The sequence below is a fragment of the Scylla paramamosain genome, chromosome 42, assembly GCF_035594125.1.
Source record: "Scylla paramamosain isolate STU-SP2022 chromosome 42, ASM3559412v1, whole genome shotgun sequence".
Taxonomy (NCBI): Eukaryota; Metazoa; Arthropoda; class Malacostraca; order Decapoda; family Portunidae; genus Scylla; species Scylla paramamosain.
The window spans coordinates 1592106-1617459 of NC_087192.1; the positions used below are offsets into that span (position 1 = coordinate 1592106).

Sequence of the window (25354 nt, forward strand, 5' to 3'; positions counted from 1 at the left end):
CAACACAACTGATAAGATCACCATCACAAGCAAAGTAACATCATAAAAAAAAAAAAAGCTTTGTTCTTGAAATACTTGAACTTCAGTCTCCACAAAGATCTGCTTTGAGGAAGAGAACATTGTAACTTGATGGATGTGTTAGCTCATTCTAGATACAAGGATAGGTCAGGAAATTAAATCTAGCTTTACCTTACCAATGGCAGTTCCTCTATCACTCTGTCACTTTCCACTCCATTTTGCACACATTGCTGTTAATGGTATCAGCAGGAACAGGAAAGATGACCACCCTGCATTATGTTTGAGGTCTGTCAGTGTTAGCAGACATGTATTTGTGACTTACCTCCTTCCCCCTTTTCCTTCCCCCCAGTCTCTCTCTCTCTCTCTCTCTCTCTCTCTCTCTCTCTCTCTCTCTCTCTCTCTCTCTCTCTCTCTCTCTCTCTCTCTCTCTCTCTCTCTCTCTCTCTCTCTCTCTCTCTCTCTCTCTCTCTCTCTCTCTCTCTCTCTCTCTCCTCCTCCTCCTCCTCCTCCTCCTCCTCCTCCTCCTCCTCCTCCCTTTCATTCATGCAGCCTCTATGCCTGACTTATAATCCCCTCTTTATCTTTTATTCTTGTGCTTTCTTTCATCCTTGTCTCTTTGCTGACCCAACTGGCTGTGCTCCAATGCAAGGCACTCCCCCTCCTCCTCCTCCTCCTCCTCCTCCTCCTCCTCCTCCTCCTCCTCCTCTTCCTCCTCCTCCTCCTCCTCCTCCTCCTCCTCCTCCTCTTCCTCTTTCCTTTGTACCCCCTGACTATGGTGTGCTGTCCCTCCCCCCTCCCCACAGTTTCTTGCAGTATTGCTCCTTGTGAACCCAAATGTCCCTCAGTTGTCCACCAGGGGAGTTTTGTTTGGTGTGAAATCCAATTCTATTATTTATTTATTTTTCTTTTCTGTTCTTTTCCTTTACTTCCACTGGTGTAGTTGAGTGTAATTTGTTTTCTTTCATCCTTTTCTTTGTTTTTTCTCAGGTTTTTATTGTTTTTTTTTCAAGTACTGTAGTTATTTAGTTTAATTTCTTTACTTATTCACATTTTTATTTGTTTTTTATTTAATTTTTATTTTTTTTGTTTTTTCTTATTTTTAGAAAGTCTTACACAAGTTGGTAAAAAGCTACACATATTTTAATTAACATAACTCACTATAATGGAAACAGTTTTGTTCTAAAACAAAACTCTACCCTTTGGTTTTTGCCACTGTTTGCATACTATTATTTCCTTTAAGACCTGATCCTTTGTTATAAATATCATGAAAACCATCTGCCGTCAGTCAGTCTGCACGGCTCATTTTGCTTGCCGTGCTCTGCTCCTTCATGTGTCAAGACAGAGAAGGAAGCAATCAAATGACATTCTTATATAAGTATCCTTACAAAATAAAATACTCAACCCACAAATTTCACAGACACTTATTAGTTAATCAAGCCCCATAAAAGGAATACAATGTTAATTAGGAATACTTGCTTTCTCACTTTATGTACATATTTCACAGTAATATATTTACATGATATCTCTTATAAATCCTGTGCTTCTTTTTATACATGCACATTATATTTATTTTGAAAGCAAGATCTATACAGCTAAGAACAACACATTTATTTTTAGTCCTCATGCATTCACTCACATGACAATTGAGGCGAGGTATCTGCCCCACCAACACACACATCAGGATGCAGGAGTAACACCTTCCTCCTTCCCTTCCCCCAGAGCCTGTTTAAGAGACACCATCACGAGGCACCGCCCTACATCCCCTACAGTTACCAGAAGCAGCGATTGGTTAGTTATGCTTTGTTACTCCCTCCCTCCCTCTATCCATCCTTCCATCTCTATCCTCTTGCTCCTCGCTTCTTCCATCCATCCATCCATCTTTCTCTCTATATGTTTTTCTTTTCCTTCATCTGTCCTGTATCTTCCCTTGTCATTCCTTTCCTTCATCCGTCCTTTTATTTTCCTGTGTGTCCTTTCCTTTCCTTTATCCATCCTTTCATTTCTCTGTGTCCTTTGCTTTTCTTCATCTGTCTTTCCATATCTCCATGTGCCTTTATTTTCTTTCATCTTTAATCTCTTCCTGTGTCATTTGTTTCCTTCATCCATCCTTCCCTCTTTTCCTCTGCCCCTCCTTTCCTTCATTTATCCTTTCATTTCTCCTTGTGTTCTTTCCTTTATCTATCCTTTCTTCTCTGTATTTTCCTTCCCTCACTCTCCAACTCCCTTTCTCTGTCTCCCTCATCCTCTCCCTCTCCCTTGCCCTCGTCCTCGCCTTCCTTACCATATGACCTCATTTCATCGCCTAAAATTAAATCAATCATCCTCCATAATTCACTCCATTCCCTCTTCCCTCTTCCCCCCCCACCTCCCTGTGTCCTTTCCTCCCTCATGTTTGCCACCCCATGGGAAAGGGAAGGGGTTGCACTCGGCACTGACTTGGCATTCTGCTCCTTGACTCAGACTGGAGTTGCACTAGAGCTGTACTGACTGAGAAAACTCTAATGTAGTGTAAGCTTGAGTGGTGAGGATCCAAAGCTGTGTGTGTGTTTTGGGGGTTAACAATTTTTTTATGCAGTCAAAATAATCCACTTTTTTTCCCCCATGCATTTCTTATATCAGGTTAGAGTTTTCCCACTTGTAGCATCTCACTATTACTGGGTGAAGAGAGTATTCAATATTCATTACTGTTGAGGGATTACTTTAATTTCTGGCTATATCTTCTGTTAAGTATTGCTGTATTCTTAACTCTTCCTCTGCTGTTTGGTGCATCTTCCCCGAGTCACTACCCTCAAACATTTCCTCTTGTTTTGCAGCCACCTCCAAACATCTTGCAGTCTAGAAAGTATAAAATCTATTCTTTTTGATCCTCTTCTTTCTTGTACATGGTTATAAAGATTTCATACATTGTTTTAGTTCTGTGAATTGTTGCTTATTACTGTGAAAGGATTAATTGTTATATACGTTATACTGTTTCTTTCCGGAGAATGAGTTATGGGGTTGTACACACAGCAGTTAGCTCAGGCAAGGTTGAAAATTAACTGTAATAGTAATGATGTATATAGCAGTACAGTGTATGATTTCACTTATCAGAGAAAATAGTTTTGTCTGCTAGTGAGAGGTGTGTGATATTGCAAGTTAGCCTATTGTTGAGTCACTGAGCTGCAAGGCTGGTGGTGGTGAAGTACATAGTGACTTACAGGCTGTCATCATGTGAATCAGTGTGTGTGTGGCTTGGAGGACACCGTGGCTGATTCACTCCAGTGTAGCCAGTGCTGTCTGAGGCCAGGAAGGTGCAGTGCTGCTGTGGGAAGGGAAAGTATGTGATGGAGAGTGTAATCTGTTGTGGTGTTGGTGGTGGTGGTGGTGGTGGTGGTGGTGAGTCTTTTGGTGAGATAATGTACTTTTAATGGGAGGTTTTGAGATTATTATTGTGTGTCATTCAGTGCTTCCTTACCAGGTGAAGAAAGTAAGGCTGTTACTGTTATTTTTGGTGTTTATTATTATTATTATTATTATTATTATTATTATTATTATTATTATTATTATTATTATTATTATTATTATTATTACTATTATTATATTTTTAATTACTGCTGCTACTACTACTACTACTACTACTACTACTACTACTACTACTACTACTTCTAATAATAATAATAATAATAATAATAATAATATTGCTATTATTGAAAACATTAAGACTTACTAAAGTAGTGTTTCCCTTCAGGAGGTTGAGAGAAGAATAAGGAAGTTCAACGAGCCTGACAAGCCTGAAGTTCCAGAGGAGCAGGTCCAGAAATATCTGCAGGAGTTTGCTGATGCCAAGGAGGCCGGTGAGTGTAGCCTGTTGTGTCCTGCATACCTAACCTGTGTATACTGTCCTGAGTGCCCTCTGCTGCATGTACACAGTAAATACTTCATCCCAGCAGCCCTGTCTGGCACAACTTGCTGAGGTGATGGTCTTCAGAGGCTGTCATGTGATTAGCCAGTGGATGGAAATATTTTGTGCAGGGTAAAGAGTTGAGGTTTGTGGGTTTTGTAATAGTACTAGAGATTGTGAAATGTTAAATGGGTTCTGGTGAAGGGGATCTTTGTGTTCAATTGGTAGTTAATGAAAATTTCTGGTTCAGAGATCAATGCAAACTTCCTTGAATGCATAAACTGGCTTTGTTCTTCAGCTGTGCTTGTAGGACATAGATATCAGCTCTTGCTGGCACAAAGGCAGCACTTTAATGTATTCTATTCACAGTGTAGAAACAAGTGTGTGTTCATGGTGTTAATGCAGGTGAGCTTCACCTCCTCTCCCTCTCTTCCTCTCACATGACACAGTCACCAACAACTATGGCCTGAGCATTTAGATATTTATTTGCTTGTACATTGATATCTTGTTCAGTTTCCTTGTTTAACTTACAGTATTCATGTTTGTGGTGATGGTTCACATGTTAGGTGATGAGGAGTATTATTTCCACTTTGTATGCAGAATAAATATTGCAGTCTTTGAAGATTTTTATGAAGAAGACATTTCCCTGTACTTGTAGAATTATATTACAGATTACTTGAAGCATATTCTTTGTGTTAGGAAATGGGAAACTATTTATTAATCTCAGAAAGGAAGCAAAGTTCATATGAACAGTGTGGAAGCAAACCCAAGGGAAATGATATTATATACCATCATCATTATATAACTCAAAGGAAATATATATCATCTATGAAATTAAAAGAAATATAAGTTACCCATCTCCTCTGTTATCATAACTCAATTTTCCACTCTGGCTGTGTACAGACCATTCTGTAAAACTGTAGAAAGAAAGTGGAAGAAAACCTATCCCTGTGACAAACCACTTATGATCACTCTTCCTTTATTTCCATGAATACTACAACCCCATACCTTGACACTCGGCCTTAATTGCAGTGTGGCCAGACTGTGATGTAGGAAAATACAGTGCTATTGTATAGAGGGAAATTATGTGACAGTGAAATTTATCATGCTAGCAGTCAATTAGGCTTGAAAACACAGAAGGTAGATAGGTAGGTAGGTAGAGAACAAGAGAAAGAGAGAATAAGACCTCATAATACACAAAGTACCTTCCCTGATATGCAGTCTTACCAAAGTATATGAAACAAAACTTCCCCAAAGACAGGATTCAGTTTTCCTAAGATGAGTAAATGTCCCAGCCAGGTGGTGCCAAAGGAAGGTGAACGTTTAGAGGCTCTAGTGACATCAAGGTATGATGGTAACATAACAACAGGAGAAAGGATATCCTGTACAGATTATCCCACTGAACCATCCTTTATATCCTGTGTGTGTGTGTGTGTGTGTGTGTGTGTGTGTGTGTGTGTGTGTGTGTGTCTGAATATTTTATGCTTCTCTTCATTACCTAATTATTTCTGTCAGATGAAAAGGTGAAGCTGTATGTTCATGTGACTTATCATTTGGATGGCATAAACTTCAGACTTTCCAGCATTTTATTTATTTATTTTTTTCAACCACATTTTTTCACAAGTGGATTAGGTTAGGTTAAGTTTGGATGATGAATGTAATTTAACCTAACCTAACATAGTACAAAGTGACTTGACCTAACCTACCATTACAGCAACTGGGATGGCTGGTATTCATGTGAGCTCATCTGCTAAATAACCAGGCCAACACTCCCACTTGAATAGAAGCCAAGATCACACACACACACACACACACACACACACACACACACACACACACACACACACACACACACACACACACACACACACACACACACACACACATTGCCTTATATGGAAAGTTAAAATATCATCAAAATATTTCTTCCTTCCTATTACACCATCATGTACTGCCCAACTTAAATCCTGTACGTTTCTTTTTGACTTCCTGCCCTTCCTTTTCCCTTAATTCCTTGCCTTTTCTCTCCTTACAACCTCTTCCTGCCTCCATTCAGTACAGACATGTCAGAGTGAGTGTTTGTTGGTCTCTTCATACGATAACTCTGGATTTCAACAAGGGTTCTTATTTCTCTCTCCCTCTAAGCTCCTTTTATTTTCATCTCACTCGTGCTTCTCTCTACAGTTTTTTTTTTTTTTACTTTATTTGTTATTTACTTATTTATTTTTATTGTTGTTTTTTATAGCTTATTAGGTTTTGAATCCAGTGTTTTTTTCTTTTATGTATCTTTTATTTTTGCAATTATTTGGTTACAGATCAGCTTTTTTTTTCTTTTTCTTTCATATTGTGTGCATTTACCTTTACAGTCTGAGTTTATGAGTCCAGCTTTTTTCTTTCTTTATCCTTTTTTTTTTATACCATTAATTATTACCATTATTTTGTTATGACTACCTTTTTTCCAAGAACATTAATTTGTTTCTCTTCTTTTCTTTCCCTTCATTTTCCTTCCAAATTAGATGCAGGTGCACCTCTAGTTTATCTCCAGTTATCCTTTTTGTTTCTTCCTGTCTAATTTACTTTTATTTAATTTTTTATTTAATTAGTATTTTCTCTCCCTCTGTACTTTTCTTTCTGTTTCTTTCAGATCTCCCTCCAGTTTACTTCCGTTTAAGTTTTCAATCTAGTATCCTTCCAGATTTATGTACTATCTCCTAAATTTCACTCCAGTTTTTCAGTTAATTTCCACCTTGATATTAAGTGCAATGAACAATACTTAAGCAAGTGTTATGTGTTTGCAGGTCACCAACACTGTCCCTTTAAATTTTCCTCCCATTTTTCCATTAATTTTCCCATTGATATTAAAAGCAATAGTTAAATGAGTGTATGTGTGTTTTCCAGGTCGCTTTGCACACCTTCCCCCAGAGCAACTTGAGGTACTAGAGGAGGAGGTGAAGGCAGCAGCGTCCGACTCTGAGAAAGCAAAAGACCTTGAGGAGTTCCTGAGGGTTGTTAAGGAAGAGGCACAAGGTGAGTAAAGGGTGATGATCGAGAGGTGTGTAGATGTTGATACTATAGAATGAGCAAAGGCACGGTGATGCTGGTTAGTGGTGGTGGGTACTTTGGGTGTTAAATCTGAGGTGGAAGAGGATGATAAAGAGAGGGCAAAAGAATGTGTTGGATGTTTGAGATGTTTCATGTTAAAGGTGAATGAAGGGGAATGGTAAAGATGATGAAGAGTGTAAGAGGAAGTGGAGATATTGATCATAATAGTGGTGATGGATATTTGAGGTGTTACATGTTAGAGGTGGAAGAGGATAGAAGACAGAAATGTGAGTGGGGGTAGTAAAGAACATGAGTAAAAGTTGCGATGCAGATTAGAGGAGGTTAGTATGTAAGTAAATATGAGTCATAAAAACAAAGTTTGTTATGACTATCCATTTGTTTATTCTATTCCAAATCATTACGGAGGAAGCCAAGAGCTCAGAACCCCCAACAGAGGAAGGAGACGAGCCTGTGCCACAGCAGGAGGCTCCTGAGGCAACACCACCTGCTCCTGAAGAGGTGAGGTAATGCAGGGAGGAAGTGACTAAAACCAGAGAATGTTGCTTGTAGTGGGGAAACAAATTAAGTTACATTTATTATCTTTGTAACTAACAAAATAATGACTCACTAGCTCTTTTACTGAAACACAAGTTCATCTACTCTTATTATCTGTTACTGAGACAGGAAATATTACATTCTTTAGCTCTTTTAGAGTGAAAAAATTTATGCTGCTCTATGTTGCTGCCTCCACAAGATGAGGTAAAGATTTGACTCTTCACTCTTTTCCTTTGCTAAATATTATTTTTATTACCTCCCAAGATGAAGCAAAAATTTGACTCTGCTCTTTCTCTTTCCTAAATGTTATTGCTACATTCATCACCCACCCCAAAGTGATGTAAAAATTTGACTCTACACTCTTTCTCTCTCCTGAAATTTATTGTTACATTCATTGCCTCCACAAAATGAAGCAAAAATTCTGATCCTGCTCTTTCTCTTTGCTAAATTTTATTACTATACTCACTACTTCACCAGGTCTAGATTTCATTACTACACTTTTACTTCCCCAAGATGAAATAAAAATTTGACTCCACACTTTTCCCATTGCTAAGTTTCATTGCTACACTTATTACCTCCCCAAGATGAAGTGAAGAATTGAATCTACACTGTCCATTTCTCTCCCCCAGGCTATCCCCCCACCCCCGGCACTCCCTGCTGACCCGTGGCAGGCATATCAAAGCTACATGGCGACAATGGAGTCCCAAATCACGATGGGGCAGGAGGGCCAGCTCATCGAGAGGGGCATGCACAAGGGCAAGGGCATCGCCGTCTTCACCAGCGGCGGTGACTCTCAGGTGAGGACAGGTGCTGGCTGTGTGTGTGTGTGTGTGTGTGTGTGTGTGTGTGTGTGTGTGTGTGTGTGTGTGTGTGTGTGTGTGTGTGTGTGTGTGTGTGTGTGTGTGTGTGTGTGTCCTGGTAGTGCCTCCTGTTATTGCTGACTATGAGTATTGTAGTATCTCTCTCTCTCTCTCTCTCTCTCTCTCTCTCTCTCTCTCTCTCTCTCTCTCTCTCTCTCTCTCTCTCTCTCTCTCTCTCTCTCTCTCTCTCTCTCTCTCTCTCTCTCTCTCTCTCTCTTTTATTTAAATAAAATTTGCAGCAGTCTTAAAGTAACATGTTTGTTATGTTGCTATTTAAACAGCTTCTACTTATATATAAAAGAAGAAAATATATACAAAATAATCTTATCTTACTATATACAAAACTTTTGGCACAGCACCAGTGTGGGAGTTTGTGTTTGCCACCACCTGTGGGCAGCCACTTTCACTTGCTGATGTATCATTGTCTGTGTATCACTTGTGGCTGCCATGGTGCTCTCTCTCTCTCTCTCTCTCTCTCTCTCTCTCTCTCTCTCTCTCTCTCTCTCTCTCTCTCTCTCTCTCTCTCTCTCTCTCTCTCTCTCTCTCTCTCTCTCTCTCTCTCTCTCTCTCTCTCTCTCTCTCTCTCTCTCTCTCTCAGGCTTGTAATTTACATTTTCTTTTTAGTTTGATATATTTGTTTGTGACTAACTAGTAATTAATATTTCCTTTTACCGTCTTATAGAAATTCATGGCAAGGACCTGAGTGTAACTTCACCTGTGATTCAGTGTCTGCTTCTTCATGAGTTAGCAGCAAGTGAATGTCTGAAAACACCAGTGGCTTTTAACATTACTCTGTTTTTTCATTTATATTCGCATTTTTTTCATTTCCAAGCTCACATTTTCTTTTCCTCATCCTAGTCTGCCTTAACTTAGTGCCACAGTTAAATTACATTTACCATTTTTTACATAAAAGACATCTTCACATGACATTTCTTCCTTTAATACATCTATCTGTCTTATCCATCTGTTTATTGATATATCAGGGTGACATGCCCTGGAAAGGAAGGTAGCTGTGACCAGGCATCTACATTCATACATTCAGTCACTCTCTCTCAGTATCAAACTGTTTATACCTGGCTGAGATTACTTCTTTCTAAACCTTATTTATTTATTTATTTATATATATTTACCATCTTACTTAAGCCAATATCTCAGGCTCTCTGAATAACAAACTCAATGATTCTTTCACAAAGGGAGTGAAATGCAGTATTGCTGCCCAGGTGAGGGAAAAACTTCCATTGCAAAGATAAGTCGGTCCTGTGTGATGCTTCATTCACTTGTTCTCTCCTTATAAACAAGCAAAAAAAAAATTATATTGTACAAAGAGCTGCACCTTCATTTCTCACAGAGCAATGTCCATACACCAGGAACACGTCACTTCTTTGTGTGTGTCAGTACTCCCTTAAGGAAGCTAAATATACTTCACTCCCTTAAGGCAGCATAAAAATTACTGTTTTCCTAAATTAAGCTAGAGACTGAAATTATAAAGAGCCTTAAACATTTTCAGTTGCCATTAAACTCTGCCTCTTCCTGCCATACACAGTCACCAGTGCACATCACACTGCACAACCTCAGCAGAGGTTGGCAGGCTGCCTTAACATGCCACCCATCACTGAACGGTGGTCATGGTGTGCCAGTAAACATTACCTCTCAGCACAGGGCAATCTGCTTGGGGAAAGTGATGATGACTAGATATTCACATCACCTACCATAATTCACCTTTCAGATATTCACATCACCTACCATAATTCACCTTTCATCTAAAGTTATATTCATTTATTTTCTTCAGTCATGGAGCTATGAATTTCTTTTATTAATGTGGTACATTTCTGCAGAGCTATATTTATGTCTTTACAATTGATTATACATTTTGTGACAATCTCTGAAATATTTCATTCTATATATAAACTGTTGTACTTTCATGAGTGTTACATCAGGGTAAATTGCATATCATTCCTTGCTTTGTCAACTTGAGTCCCTCTTTAGAAAATTACCAAGAAACTGCAGGTCAGACAGAGGGCACTGCAAGCTTCTGTCCGTTATAACACATAAGATATAACTGTAAATCTTTAGATAACACCATGCAAAACATCACACGTTAACCACAAGGCATCTCACACACACACACACACACACACACACACACACACACACACACAGAAAACGAAGAACAAACAAAATAAACAGTAAAGCTCATCCTCCTTCTGGAAGGAGGTGAATAAACACAACCTATATTTACGGAATCATTCACTCACTCACCTTTCGTCCCCACAGGGCATGAACTCTGCAGTGAGGGCAGTGGTTCGCATGGGCCTGTACGTGGGTGCCCGGGTGTACTTCATCAAGGAGGGCTACCAGGGCATGGTGGACGGTGGAGACAACATTGTGGAGGCCAACTGGTCATCTGTGTCTGGCATCATCCACAAGGTGAGGGAGTGCTGAGGGGTAAGCATTATAACTGCCCTCACTTGTATCACTGCTACCTTTACTACTACTACTACTACTACTACTGGAAAACAACCCAAGGAGAATCCATGATATGCTCATAATGTAATATTGGGAAAACTCTAACCTGGTGTAAGAAATGTACAAGAAAAACAGAAAACTGGTGAACTATTTGGACAACATAGAAAAGTGTTAATCCTCAGGTAAAATGTAAATAAATAAATGAAAGCTGACACACACAGTTTTGCATTTTCATCACTCAGATTTATACCAGGTTAGAGTTTTCTTATTAGTATTTTTTAATGTATTTTCTCTTCATCTTTGCTCACTCCTTATCCTGCTTCTCGTAACCCTACAAATGCACCTTCTTCCCAGTCCTCATTGCATGCCTTTCTCCTTCTCTATACTCATCTTTCCTCACTCCATATCTTGCTTCTCACAATTCCACACTTGTCTTCTTCCCTGTACTCTATGCATGCCTCTCTCCTTATCTGTACATACTCATCTTTTCTCACTTCTTATCATGTTATATGCTTCCTCCCTGTACTCCATGCATGTCTGTCTTTGTCTACACTCTCAAAACACTCCTTACCCTGCTTCTCCAAGTCATACAGGTCTTCCTTCATCCATGTACTCCTTGCATGCCTCCTCTTATATACTGTCAAAACACTCCAGGGAGGCACTGTGATTGGCTCGGCCCGCTGCATGGAGTTTCGTGAGCGTGAGGGAAGGATGAGGGCAGCCAAGAACCTGATCAAGCACGGCATCACTAACCTGGTGGTGATTGGTGGTGACGGCTCCCTCACTGGTGCCAACCTCTTTCGGCAGGACTGGACCTCCCTCCTGCAGCTCCTTGTCAAAAACGGTAGGTTTCTCTGTGTGTTAGCTGGTCCAACTTCTTTTTTTCTCTTGGTATTTTCTACATTTTGTTCTGTTTATCTTGATGTTCCTTCCTTTCTTATAACTTCTCCTGCCTGCCTTTCCTTAAATATGCTTGTCAATTAGTATTAACCTCTCCATTATGGCACAGTGGTGTGAAAACAGCACCCCACCCCAGATCTGTCCTGTCAGCACACACAAAAATTTGAAGCATCACTACTAAATATAAGTTTTAACTCAACATCATCATCACATACTGTATATCATATAATGCAGAATAAAATGGTGCACTAATGGAACATCAACTAATTAATTGATAATTGTGAGATATATCCATAATTATGGGGAAATTTGAATTATGGCAAGATCCCCTGAATTGTATTTACTTATAATAGTTGTAATAAACAAATAGATTTGTGAAAAAAAGTAAAGATCTAGAGGTGTGTGTGTGTGTGTGTGTGTGTGTGTGTGAGTGAGTGAGAGAGAGAGAGAGAGAGAGAGAGAGAGAGAGAGAGAGAGAGAGAGAGAGAGAGAGAGAGAGAGAGAGAGAGAAAATCACATCACATCACATAATAAGGCCTCTCTCCCTCCATCCCTTCCCTTTGCTCTCTCTCTCTCTCTCTCTCTCTCTCTCTCTCTCTCTCTCTCTCTCTCTCTCTCTCTCTCTCTCTCTCTCTCTCTCTCTCTCTCTCTCTCTCTCTCTCTCTCTCTCTCTCTCTCTCTCTCTCTCTCTCTCTCTCTCTCTCTCTCTCTCTCTCTCTCTCTCTCTCTCTCTCTCTCTCTCTCTCTCTCTCTCTCTCTCTCTCTCTCTCTCTCTCTCTCTCTCTCTCTCTCTCTCTCTCTCTCTCTAATATTCTTATTCATCAATGGTCACACTACAGGAAGATACCAAAACCAAAGCAGGAGCTTCTTGCCACTGTCCAGTCATAGCATAAAACCCACAATAAATATCTATTATTACATGAATAAATAGAGGCTGTATATATGAGACAAGAAGAAAATTTGAGAAAGAAGACATTTGGAAATAATATAAAAGAGTGCAGCTTCCCTAACATGAATATAGACAACAGGAATAAACTATAAGGGGTGATACAGTCAAGGAATGTATATCAACTTTAGGGAAAAATGGATAAACATAGATAAGGAGACAGGATCACATGTGTAAATCAGGGCCTATATCCTTCATCTAGGGAAATATAACTCTCTAGTCTCTCTCACCCCTATTCTGTCCACCATTGTAATGCAATAGTTAACCAGTATTTTCAGCTACTCATCCCTTTTTCTGCTAAATTCTGGAATCCCCTGCCTGCTTCTGTTTTGACTTAAACTCTTTCGAGGAGGAGGTTTCAAGATGCTTATCCTCAAATTTTGGATGATCCTTTTCAACCTCTCTTTAGGAACTGGCAGTCTCGGTAGGAGATTTTTTTTCACACTTTTTGTTGCCCTTGGCCAGTGCCCTTCTTACATCATAAAAAAAACTAAGTACACATTCGATAAAGATATCAGAAATCCATAACCATTCTACTCTCACCGCAGGAGAGATCACAGAAGAGGAGTGCAAGGCCAACGCTCACCTCAACATCGTGGGCATGGTCGGCTCCATTGACAACGACTTCTGTGGCACTGACATGACCATCGGCACTGACTCAGCTCTGCACCGCATCATCGAGGCAGTGGATGCCATTGCTGCCACTGCCTACTCCCACCAGCGCTGCTTCATCCTGGAGGTCATGGGACGCCACTGTGGGTGAGTGTGACTGGTGCTGGCTTGGAGTTGCAGTCACATTACCCCCTGGACACATCCCCCCTGTAACATTACCACCATAATGCATCTTGATATTTCCAACTCCCTCCCTTGACATACTCCCTAATGGACAAAGTATTGGCTAAAACCATTGCTCTTGGTGGCTAAGTTAGATTACTTTAGCTTCAATAAGGTCAACAATGAAATACACAAAGAGGAGGGAAATGTCCTGCACACTCGTTAGCTTTGGGTGATAAGGATCAGAAATGGCAGGTAATGAGTTAAAGATAAGACAGTAAGTGGGTGAGGAAATTAGAAAAGTACTGGAAGGAATAAGTAGAGGGTTAGATGCTAAAAGAGAGTTCATTTTAATTGCATTGGAAAATTAGGAGGAAATGTTTACCAGTGGATCGCCAGTGGGAAGGAAAGGATTGGAGCATTATTTAAATAGCGTGGGTGGAGAGGCTTGGCTTGTGGGTGACAAGGTGAGTGGAGGGATGTAGGAAGTTGTTAGTTAGAGATGGATAGATGGAGCACTGATTGACAGGTAGGAAAACTAATACTGCAATTTGGTAAGGTAGAAAAATAGTGGTAGGAAATTTTAGTAGGTGGCTGTGTTGGCAGTGGGCAAGGGTGAAAGAAGGTGGCAGGATGTAAAGAGGTACTAGGATATTAATGTGTAGAAAGATGTGTTAGTTGTGTATTATGGTGAAAAGAGACATTACGTGCCAATGAATAGGAGGAGGAGGAAGAGAAGGGTGTTGGAAATAAAGATGAAAAGACGGAGTATTGAGTGTAGAGTGTAAATGGAAGGAGGTTCACAGTAAATAATAAGGTGTTGCCAGTTGAGGTAGATGGTTCTCAGACAGTGGATGAAGTGGGTGTCTGTTCCACTGGAGTGTAGTAGCCTGCTGACTGTCATCAATTGAGGTCCATTGTGATAACTTGATGCACAGACCCATCTGTAATGGTGTTTTTATATTTACCCGTTTTTATATATGTCCATTAATACCTAACTGTCATGTTTAATCTCTCTGGCTGTCCTCTTACACCCTGTGGGTTTTTACCTGGGAGTTATTAAAAACCACTGAATTTCAAGTGTTGTTGTTAGCATGAATGTTGTCTGGATGGAGGCACCCGTTTTGCTGGGCAGCCCATTGTGTTTTTAGCAATTGTGTTTAATAATTTAGCATTTTTGTTTTGTACTTTTGTTCTTTTGTCTCTTGATATGACTGGAAGGCACCTCTAGTGGTAGCTGACTGACTGGTGCCCTTTGTCACTGTCCCTGTAGGGACTGTACTGTGATTGTTATGTCCACACTGCACCAAGCTCATCAGAGAACCACCAGCTATACTGACCACCACAAAGAAACCTCTCTCTCTCTCTCTCTCTCTCTCTCTCTCTCTCTCTCTCTCTCTCTCTCTCTCTCTCTCTCTCTCTCTCTCTCTCTCTCTCTCTCTCTCTCTCTCTCTCTCTCTCTCTCTCTCTCTCTCTCTCTCTCTCTCTCTCTCTCTCTCTCTCTCTCTCTCTCTCTCTCATACTGAGGAAAAATAATTTATCTTAAGAGGAATGTGTCTGACTGAAATGGCTAGATTAAAGAAGTTTGGAATCATCTCATAATCTGGCATTGCTTTTCCCAAACAGGATGATGGACACACATCTGGCTATGAGATAACACTACCACACAACATGATCTGCACACTAACATTTTCACATTTGTATGCAACTCAAAATGTCTCTGGGAAATGTTGTGGCGTGTGTGTGCATGTGTGTGATGTGTTGCAGGTACCTCGCCCTCGTGGCCGCCCTCACCTCAGAGGCTGACTATGTTTTCATTCCGGAGAACCCACCACCGGAGAACTGGAGCGAGAAGATCTGTAATAAGCTGAAACAGGCAAGAAGAACCCCTCCTTAAATATCTTCCTCACTTTGTATCTCTTTGGTTGCTTTTCAGATTCGCTCTAGGTTTCTATTTAATAATTTAGCATTTTTGTTTTGTACTTTTGTTCTTTTGTCTGGAAGGCACCTCTAGTGGTAGCTGACTGACTGGCGCCCTTCGTCACTGTCCCTGTAGGCTAGTTCACTTCACAAGGGTGTAGATTAGAGATTGAAGGCAGCACTTGCATGGACAGTGTGTTTGCAGCAAGCATTAGAGAAAAACTTGGTGTTTTCTTTTAATGTTGCTGATAGTAGTATTAATAGACTATCCACTGGCATGTGTAGACTAGGTATAATATATACAAGAAATTTATGTTTCTTATTTTTTCTTTCCTCATAACATGTTTTATCCATTCTAACACTTTAAAATTACTCTCAAAATTCTTCTGCTAACTCAATCGTTTTCATGTAAAAAAACATAACATTACTACACACCCACCTGCCCCCATGCCTACTTTATTATTTTGGCCATCCCACTCTCCATCCTCTGATCCAACACCCTAACACCCTAATGTGCAGGTATCTGAGTGTGTCTGCTAGCATTGCGTGCGAGGCAGACTTCATGTTTGTCCCGGAGTTCCCTCCCCCTCACGAGTGGCCTGAGCTGCTGTGCAAGAAACTGGCATCGGTAAAGTGTTGGGGTGGTTGTGGTGAGGGTGTGGCAAAGGTGTGGCTTGCTAACAGAGCACTGGCCGGTGACTCTGTTGGCAGTGCGTTACCAGGAACCTAAGTGAGACTTGTCATGGCATCCACCGGACTGTTTCTGTCTTGCTTCGTCTAACCCGCCTGACATGTCAGTCTTGTCTGTGCTTGTGGAGGAAATGATTTCTCCTTTCAGTGATGACTTGTGGTTCTGAGCACTTGATAATGCAGCAGTTGCAAGTGTTATATTGGTGTTGAAACTAAACAGTGGATGCAAGATAAAAACTACCTATTGATGATTGAAGAAAACCTTAACCAATCATGATTTGCTGACATTGGATAATGGATGCTGGTTGAACATAAGTTGAACATAAGTTATTATAGCACTGCAGGAGGAAATCCTCACCAGGCCAGAAAATGCTGTTCCCTCATCTGTGCTGTGTTAATGTAAGCTGCCACCACCACACTTATTAAGCTTATATGTACCTCCTAAAAAAACTACTCATGAAGATCAGTTAAATCGTCAGTCAACACCCTTTGTATTCCTAGGTGGCTGACTAATCTGTTGTGAGGACTCATGGCTGAAAATTCAGGAATTAGAGTGATTCTAACAGCTCTGATGTACAAACCTTTGAGTCATCTTATCACATCCTATAAGAATTGTTCATTAAATTCTACTGTACTGTCTATCAAAGTATTATCATGGTCACGTGTTGTGCTACAACCAAATCAGTGCACCAAGCTTTAAGCCTCTTGCCATCCCTTAGCTCATGTGAGGGGCCTGTCACCCATCACATGGATAGCCCACAGGGATAATACAGTGACCCTGAAGCTGTACAGTAGTGGATCAGAACTTGATGCTGGTTTCCACTACATGTGGTGACTTGACATCACATCCCCTTCCATCTGTGCAACAAAATTGCAGTTCTTTTATCTCCTCTCACTATTTTCTGTTTTGCTGCTGGCAAGGAATCCCATTTTGTGTTTCATAACATGTCATGTGATGGACAATTTAGTAAACCTTCTCATGACAAGAACAGGAAAGGAACAAGGTTTATGTTACTCCACACCTTTCAACAATGATATATCTCATTTGCATACACATAAACATGTGCAGAATCCCTTTCTGTGTCCATTCCTAGCAGAGGGCAGTGGACTTGGGAAAATTCTGGTCTTTTATAATTATAAGACTTGAAAATTAATTCTGTATCAAGAGGATCCTTGTTTTCATCATTGCATAATGACTGAAACAAAGTTATAATGGTTCTAAAATTAATTATCTTATGTGCAATGTGTGGTAGAAGACTTAAAACATTTTTCTCCTTGTTAAATATGAATGGAAGTAGTGGAATACCTATTGTGGAGAACATCCAGTGTGCAGAACTGAACCCTCTCCCCCATAATTGAACAGTCACTTGCACCAATAGATGCCAAACTAATCATGGGAAAACATGAAAGGAAAACAAGTGCATAGCCAAAGATGACAGTGCATTTTTAAGGGAAAATAATTTTCTACTAAATGACTATTACTATTATTATTATTACTATTATTACAAACAACCAAGAAAACTTGAAAACCACAGCAAAAAGTAATTATGAGAAAGTAAAGTTACAAGAAAACAGAGAAAAGGCAGACATCATTTACCAGTGCAAGGGATGAAGGCATGGATCAGTGTGAGGCTTGGGTGTGCAGCCTCAGTGCTGGCATGAAGAGTGTGCCTCTTAGTTCTCAGTGCTTTGTTAATTTTTGTAGCTCTTTCTTCTGAGATTCTGTTTCAGTATTTTTGTGGTGTCTGTGCACTGGATTTTGGTGTGACAAGTAATGTAGAAGTAGTCCAGGACCATGTGTGTGTTTTTGTTTAATCACTGAGAACACTGCTCTGTGTTTAGTGATGGGACAGTTGAAGTTGACTAAACTCACTGGGCCATAGTAATCATGGCCTGACTGGTAACATGTTGCATTGACTGTTGCATTGAACATCCTGTCAAGGTTGTCTCTGGCCTCTTCCTGTCTTGATTTCTACTTTTAGATTAGTTTTGTAGTATTTCTAAATGTAAGACATTACATATACTGCAAATACTTGTACATTCTACAGGATTGAAAGCATTTTGTGAAGCATATGATAGGAATCCCTTTAGCAGTCTTATAATACTAGTAAAAGAAATCACTTAATTCAAAGGGAAGAACTTGGTGACCATTTACTGCCGGAAAAAAAATTTGCTTTCATGGGAGGGAAAGAAATTTTATAAGTGCATCTTAAATACTGACTTGCCATTCAGTTTGCACATGAATTAACTAACACAAAATTAAAGATATATCTATTGGCACCCAGCAAAGGGAGGAGGTATAAGATAAACACCACCAGGGGGAGTAAAGGAACAGCCATAAGGTATCTGAAGGAAAGGTAGAACATTTGGTGCTGAGGTGAACATACCCACACTGACCCCCACACCTGTCCCTCGCTACACACAGGAGCGCTCAATGGGCCAGCGCCTCAACATCATCTTGGTGGCTGAGGGTGCCATCGACCAGCACGGCCAGGCAATCACGGCCGAGGCGGTGAAGAAGGTCAGTGCCTCATTTGCTTCCACCTCACTCTACTACCTATAGTTCTTGCTTGTGTGGGGTTTATTTTGTCCGTACTGGCTGTAACTTTGTGGTCAAGATTATTCATCTGTATGTTAGCTGTTTATCTGTTCATTTACTTGTTTCTGTTTCACCATTTGTGTACTTTTAATTTCATCTGTATAGTCACCTACAGCCCTTCCCTTCCCTTCACTTCCCTTAATCTCCTTCCTTCCTTTCCCCAACCTTTCCTTCTTTTCCCTTCCTTCTCCTTTCCTCTCCCATCTCCTTTGCTTTCCCCTCTCCCTCTCATGCATCTCTTCCCTATCCTTCTTCTCCTTTCCTTCAAAACCATTCATTCTTAATTCCCTACATGCAGTAATGATTTCTTTCCTCTCATTGACATCTCCCCAGATCCATGAAGCTCCTTCGCATCGACATTATATCACATGGAGGTCCTTCACTTTGACCTTAACTTGTTTGTTCCTCCTGGCAGGTCATCGTGGACCAGCTTGGCTTTGACACGCGCATCACTGTCCTGGGTCACGTGCAGCGAGGTGGCTCCCCCTCAGCCTTTGACCGCCTCCTGGTGAGTGGAGCAGTACCTTGTTCAATCTTCTGACTGCTTGTGAGAGTATGAGACTTTTTACATCTTTTAAATTAACCTGAATCATTTTTATAGCTAGAAATTTAATTATAGGCTCTTAAAAGACTTGAAGTACTCCATTATTTGTTGTCTATGGTGTCTTAAGATTTTGCTCTAAACCAGACCTCTTTATAAAGCTTAAAGAGAAAACCATGACAATTGAAGGTTTTGTTTCCCACTACTTATATACCTACATATATTTGTGGATGTTCAATAAGTCCAGTTACTTTCCAAGGTCCTGTGAGAAACTGTTTCCATGTCATAGGGGGTGGGACATAAATATGATTCTTATCAGAGGAAAGAAAGTCCAAGTCTATATTTTATAATATTTATAACTGGCAGTCTTATCACACCTTTATATGGTGCTGGCAGCCTCTTTGTTCCTGTGAGGCAAGGATATGAGGCCAGAGAGGGGATTCCGCATCATCAATTTTTCAATTGCTCTATTAATCAGCAATATGTATCATGAATGAGGAATTATAGAGTTCCCATTCATGTTACCCCCATTCCCCTTCACTTTTCTATTCATCATTCATACCATATCAATGCCTTGTCCATAACTCCTGCCCCATCACTTCCTTACACATTTTTACCCCATTAGCCTTATCATCATTTCTGCCTCATCACTGCCTTAACCATTTATCCAGTCTCTTCACTGCCTTACCTTTCACTGCATCAGTGGCTCTTCACATCCTTCTTTTGGATTCAGTTTCAACACTATAATCATTCATTCAGTTAACCAGTCACTTGGTCTTCAGGGTTGCCGCATGGGTGCCGAGGCCGTGTTGGCCCTGATGGAGGCCAACACGGCGACAGAACCCTGCGTCATCTCCCTTGATGGCAACCAGGCAGTGCGTGTGCCGCTCATGGGCTGCGTGCTCAAGACTCAGGCTGTTGCTCGGGCCATGAAGGTGAGTCAAGAGTCTGGCCTCCTTACCTTTCTGCTGGGATGGTTTAAGTGTCTGTATGTATGTGTGTGTGACATGTCAGACTGCACTGTCTTTTCACAAATTGAATAAGATTGAAGTATGTTCCAATGTTCAATTTGCTTCTTAATTTGTAACCTGGCATTGTGTACTTAGAATTAGTATATTTAGATTTTCATAATGGTGTATGGTGTTTTGAATGGACTTCACTGTGAATGATTTTTTGTTGGTAAAATGAAATTTCTTTCACTAAAGTAGTTGGGTAACTTTTTATTATTCCATTCCTCCATAATGTTTACATTTATATTTATGAATTTATATTACATTTTCATGTTTGAATTATTTCATTGGTATTTGGTACTATCATGGAACAGATTACCCTGAAATTTGTGTATTTTTTATGAATCCTAGATTCATAAAAAATTTCTCCAGAATCTTTTATGCATTTTTGTTTTGACATCTCATTGTGTACAGCTTTCCTTTCCTTGGGTCACCACCACCAGTGTTATAATGCTCTCCACTCACATCCCTACAACCACCAGTTCACCTGTGCTTACTCCCCACACACTGCTCACACCTCTGCCACTCACCACCTTCCATCACCAGGAACGAAACTGGGACCAAGCCGTGCAGATGCGAGGGAGGAGTTTTGCCCGCAACTTGGAGACCTACAAGATGTTGACCCGCCTGCGACCCCCAAAGGTCATCGAGGGAGGCAAGGTGAGGCTTGGGGAGTTAGGTAACACACAGTGGCTTGACCCAAGATGAAGGGTGTCACTGGGCTGCGTGTGGTTTGTTACATTTTTGGAGTTTTCTTGTGGTTGATGATGGTGGTGTTTTTGTGATCACTTTCCCAGGAATATTCTTGAGGTGGGTGTGTCAGGAGGTAAAAGAGAAAAAGTAATGTTTGTGATGCGGAGTTGTATTTTTAAAGACCTGGAGAGCAAAGGAAGGTGCAGATGTTGTGTTTTCATCATTGTTTGTACATGGAAGTATACAAACCTTGGGTCTAAACTTATGCATGGTGTTGTCATTGAGTTTGGTCCTAGACATAACAGAATGGCTGATGCCATGTACAGTGTTAGGTTTCCCGTAAGCCACAGTAATTTTTGAGCTGCAGTGTGGATTGAGAGGCTTAACATTAATCTTTTTTTCAATTGGGAGGTGATCTGTGAATATTCAGAAGAAAGATTTGGGTTTCATGATGGTTCAGCATTTCTTAAATTGTGCAGTAGTATCAAGGTATTTGAGTTTGTGTTGCACATTTTTTTTTTTTAGTGTACTGGTATTCCTGAATCTCATCTTCATTATTTTCCCCAACATGATGGGAGTCCATCATTGCATTCAACAATGGGCCATTGTAGTGTTGTGTGTAGAGTGAAACAAGGTAATCCCAAGGCATCCCTGGGCAGTTGTCTGGCCATTTTTTCAGATTTTTCTTGTTCTTTGAATTCCTTTCCTTGTGTGATATTTTTGGGTGACAGTTTTGTGTGTCTCCTATAGAACTGCAGTTTCCCATGCATTATGATGACCTGCTATTAATCTCAATTAAAGATTTGTTATTTAAATTTAAGTTAATTGCTATGACAATTTGATTTTTTTTTTTGTTTTGTTTTTTTTAAGTAATCTTTTAACCCATTTTAACAAACTTCTAAGTGTTGTTGCACTGACCATAGATGAGTTATTCCCATACACAAGCATCATCTATGGTGCGGTGATATCTGTATTTTCATTCCAAGAGACATGCTAACAATGAACCTCTTATCCCTGTCTTCCACACATCACCAACACAGGCTGCAATGATCAGGGTAAGATGAAAATTCTGCTTCTCCTCTGTGTTGACAAAGCTTAGACATCAAGCTTTGCTGGCATCATTGATGGTCTTGGCTACTCAGACAGCCACTTCTAAGCAGAGGCACTTAAAATCTATGAGACACAACTCTCAGAGCAAAAAAAAAAAAATAAATATATATATATATATATATATATATATATATATATATATATATATATATATATATATATATATATATATATATATATATATATATATATATATATATATATATATATATATATATATATTGACACATGCCTCCTCTGTAGTGAGTTGTGAGTTTGTCTGAGTGTGTTGGCCATCAGGGCCACTTGGGCAGCCACCATGCAGGGCTTCAAGTGATGCTGGGAACAAGGGCCACAAAATAGGCTTTTTGTGGTCCTTGTTTTCCTTATTTCACTGAGTACTCATTTTCACATCATATTTTAATGTCACAGGTCATATTTCTGATTTTGTACTCAGTAAATGATATTGATGAGATTCATTTTGATGGTTGGAGAGAAATATCCATCTAAATGCCAAGCTGACATCCCCACAGGGAAGGTATTCAGGCAAAAAACAATGTGTGACATTAAAATGATGCTAGTAAATTGAGGGCTCCTTTAGTTTGTGACATTTAGTTAATGATTCAAGACAGTTTCCTGAAATGTTATGTAGTTTTCTAAGATTTAGATATTTGTGCCTTAAACATTTGTCAAAGGTGATTTAAGACTGGTACTTCCAAGAGTATCAGTTCCCTTACAGAGTAACCTAAGGAAACAGTAATAACCGAGATATCTTGATCCTCATAGCTAAGTCTGTCAATCACTGTTGTTCCCATGTAGCATTCAAAATTTAAAAGATCAAAGGGATATCATTCTTAACCTAAATTATCATTCTAATATTGCTTAGAATGTGTTTATAGTGAAAATTATCAAAATATTCAGGTCATTTTTTTGCTGTAATACCATCCCATTGTTATGTGTATAGCCACTAGTCATGCAGTCTTTTGGTGCCACAAGGGAATAGCAGCTGTTGGGTGTGGTGTTGTTGTGGTGTGTCCACATGGCAGGGGGAGTGCTGTAGCTTAGGTTGATTTTAATAACTGCGTTACCCTTATTGCTTCCTGCAAGCCTTAGAGAACCCCGCAACTCTTGCACATGAAGTGTTGGGGACAAACTGAAATTCTGTCATAGCTAGAAATTTTTGTTAAGAAATAAGTACAAGAAGTTGTAAATAAAGGACTCTTTTTTTTCTTAGTGATATATTAATGATTAATCTCTCAAGGATATTTCTGTAAGTATTTTTGTTATTGTTGAATCATGTGGATTTTAATAACATTGCAAAGCCTCTTAAGTATGTATGTTGTGATAAGCTCAAGATAAGACCCTTGATTTTGAGGTGTAGATATTATCCCTTATTGACATGGAATTATATTTCATAGTGGGATTCAGAGGAGGAGACAGAGCTGGAGGAGGTAACACTTACAGTCAAGCCCTAATTCTAACCAGCTTCTGTAGAGCAGATTTAGTTTTATCATTAATATGGTCTATTCATTCAATAATTCACAAGTCCACTGTCTGGAACCTTTGATATTAAGAACCTAGTAATGCCCTCCTGAATATTGAATGAATACTATAATGAGCTTTAACCATTATCCCTCAAACATTGAATGCCTTCTGTAGCCAACTTTATGTTGTCAGTCCTACCGAGTGTTTCTCAAAGCACTTATCGCTGATACTTGTCTTCCCTTTTGCCTTTCTTGAAAGTTGTCACAGTGATTACCTCGAGCTGGTGCACATGTATGCCTGTGTGTGTATGTGTGTGTGTGTGTGTGTGTGTGTGTGTGTGTGTGTGTGTGTGTGTGTGTGTGTGTGTGTTTGTGCACGCACATACTTGCGTGCATGAATGCATGTGTATATGTGCACATATTGCTCTTTTCCTCTTTAGTATTCTTTTTACAGCTTAAAATTAAATATGGTCTTCAGATATTTTACTCTGAATTAAGATATTTTCATTTGTCCTCATGACTGAAAAATTACATAAAACAGGGTGTGGGTGGAGTCAGGAAGTTTGAGTTAGTGAACACAACTCTGCTTATGTCCAAACACACACACACACACACACACACACACACACACACACACACACACACACACACACACACACACACACACACACACACACACACACACACACACACACACACACACACACACACACACACACACACACATTATGACGAATCAATGCTGACACAGATTTGTTATTTTCAGATGTGTTTCTTTCACATCATTGAGTTCAGTATTCAACATTTTCCTTTAGACAGAAACACAAAGACAGATACCACTACTCACGCGCTTCCACACAGAGTTGTTCTCATCCTCCATAAGGAACAAAGTTGTCATAATATTAGTTTTACTTATATTTTAATCTTAAAATTGTATGTACTGTTTATCCATAAAAGTAAGTACTATATTTAAGTAATCATTAAGCCATATATGATGTAAGGTCTGTTATTTGGTATATATATCATGCCCATGCTAATGTGACCGTGTGGAATAGTGTGCAACAGCCTAAAAAATGCAAAATTAATTCTTTACTCCATCAGCAAAACACTATTTGGGACAGAGATGAACTCTTGGTGAGTCAGGAGGTCTTGTGTGTGTGTTACTAGGTCCAGTGTGTGACTAACGGCAGATCTCACTCATTTTCATTACAATTGGTTCGGCTGCATTCTGACTGTCACTTGTAGAAAATTTCTGCTCCTTTTGAAACATTTGGTGCCATCTCTTAGGTGCTGCTTGTGTTACTTTCTCAAGACTTTCCTGCCTGTCTCCAGTTCAAAACTATGAAGGTCAATGCAAAATTCACACATTATATGCAGATGTTCACTGTTTGTTTACAGATGACTTAAGAATGGAACATAAAGTGTCTCTTAGATCAGTTCAAGCTTATTGTATCACTGCCACACATTCATTCCATAGATGGGAAAAGGTTATGAGATGTATTTTTGAATGGTAGTTCTCACTATTTTACTAAGCAAACTGTGCTTACAGAACCATCAGTATTTTCAGTGATCGGTGTACATAAGGAACTTTATATCATTTTCACTTCACCAATCCCCCATTCTCATGTTTTATCCTCCTTCTATTCAATATTATCATAATTTTGATTAAAATTCATTTATATTAATCTGGTGTGATGTCTCCTAGAATCCAGAGATGTACACTGTATCAAATTGTTTCTAACAAGATGCGTTTTTCCAATGAAAGGAAATTGGGAGAAGCATAAAATGAGAAGTATTTGTGATGAGTAAAGTCAAGTATATGGATCTTGATTTTGTATTGATCTTCATAATATGTTACATACTTTGATGATAGTGGTCTCATGAGCT

The 25354-nt window shown here is 39.6% G+C and overlaps 1 protein-coding gene across 20 annotated transcripts in view; it reads left to right on the forward strand.

Moving 5' to 3' along the window:
- Nucleotides 1-25354, forward strand: part of LOC135093273 (ATP-dependent 6-phosphofructokinase-like) — a 62706-nt gene that overhangs the window by 26420 nt on the left and 10932 nt on the right. For 5 of the 20 annotated variants that reach the window (XM_063992383.1, XM_063992376.1, XM_063992386.1 and 2 more), the window contains exons 2-16: nucleotides 1738-1806; nucleotides 3746-3851; nucleotides 6797-6925; nucleotides 7371-7459; nucleotides 8125-8292; nucleotides 10630-10782; nucleotides 11476-11665; nucleotides 13216-13426; nucleotides 15209-15317; nucleotides 18477-18572; nucleotides 19066-19158; nucleotides 19974-20126; nucleotides 20748-20861; nucleotides 21935-21949; nucleotides 24569-24601. In XM_063992383.1, the coding sequence (XP_063848453.1) occupies nucleotides 1738-1806; nucleotides 3746-3851; nucleotides 6797-6925; nucleotides 7371-7459; nucleotides 8125-8292; nucleotides 10630-10782; nucleotides 11476-11665; nucleotides 13216-13426; nucleotides 15209-15317; nucleotides 18477-18572; nucleotides 19066-19158; nucleotides 19974-20126; nucleotides 20748-20861; nucleotides 21935-21949; nucleotides 24569-24601 (1728 nt within the window). Of the gene's footprint in view, nucleotides 1-1737; nucleotides 1807-3299; nucleotides 3335-3745; nucleotides 3852-6796; nucleotides 6926-7370; nucleotides 7460-8124; nucleotides 8293-10629; nucleotides 10783-11475; nucleotides 11666-13215; nucleotides 13427-15208; nucleotides 15318-15880; nucleotides 15990-18476; nucleotides 18573-19065; nucleotides 19159-19973; nucleotides 20127-20747; nucleotides 20862-21934; nucleotides 21950-23401; nucleotides 23435-24568; nucleotides 24602-25354 lie in introns of those variants that run through there. The other 15 variants (XM_063992384.1, XM_063992392.1, XM_063992394.1 and 12 more) reach the window with 7 other exon arrangements.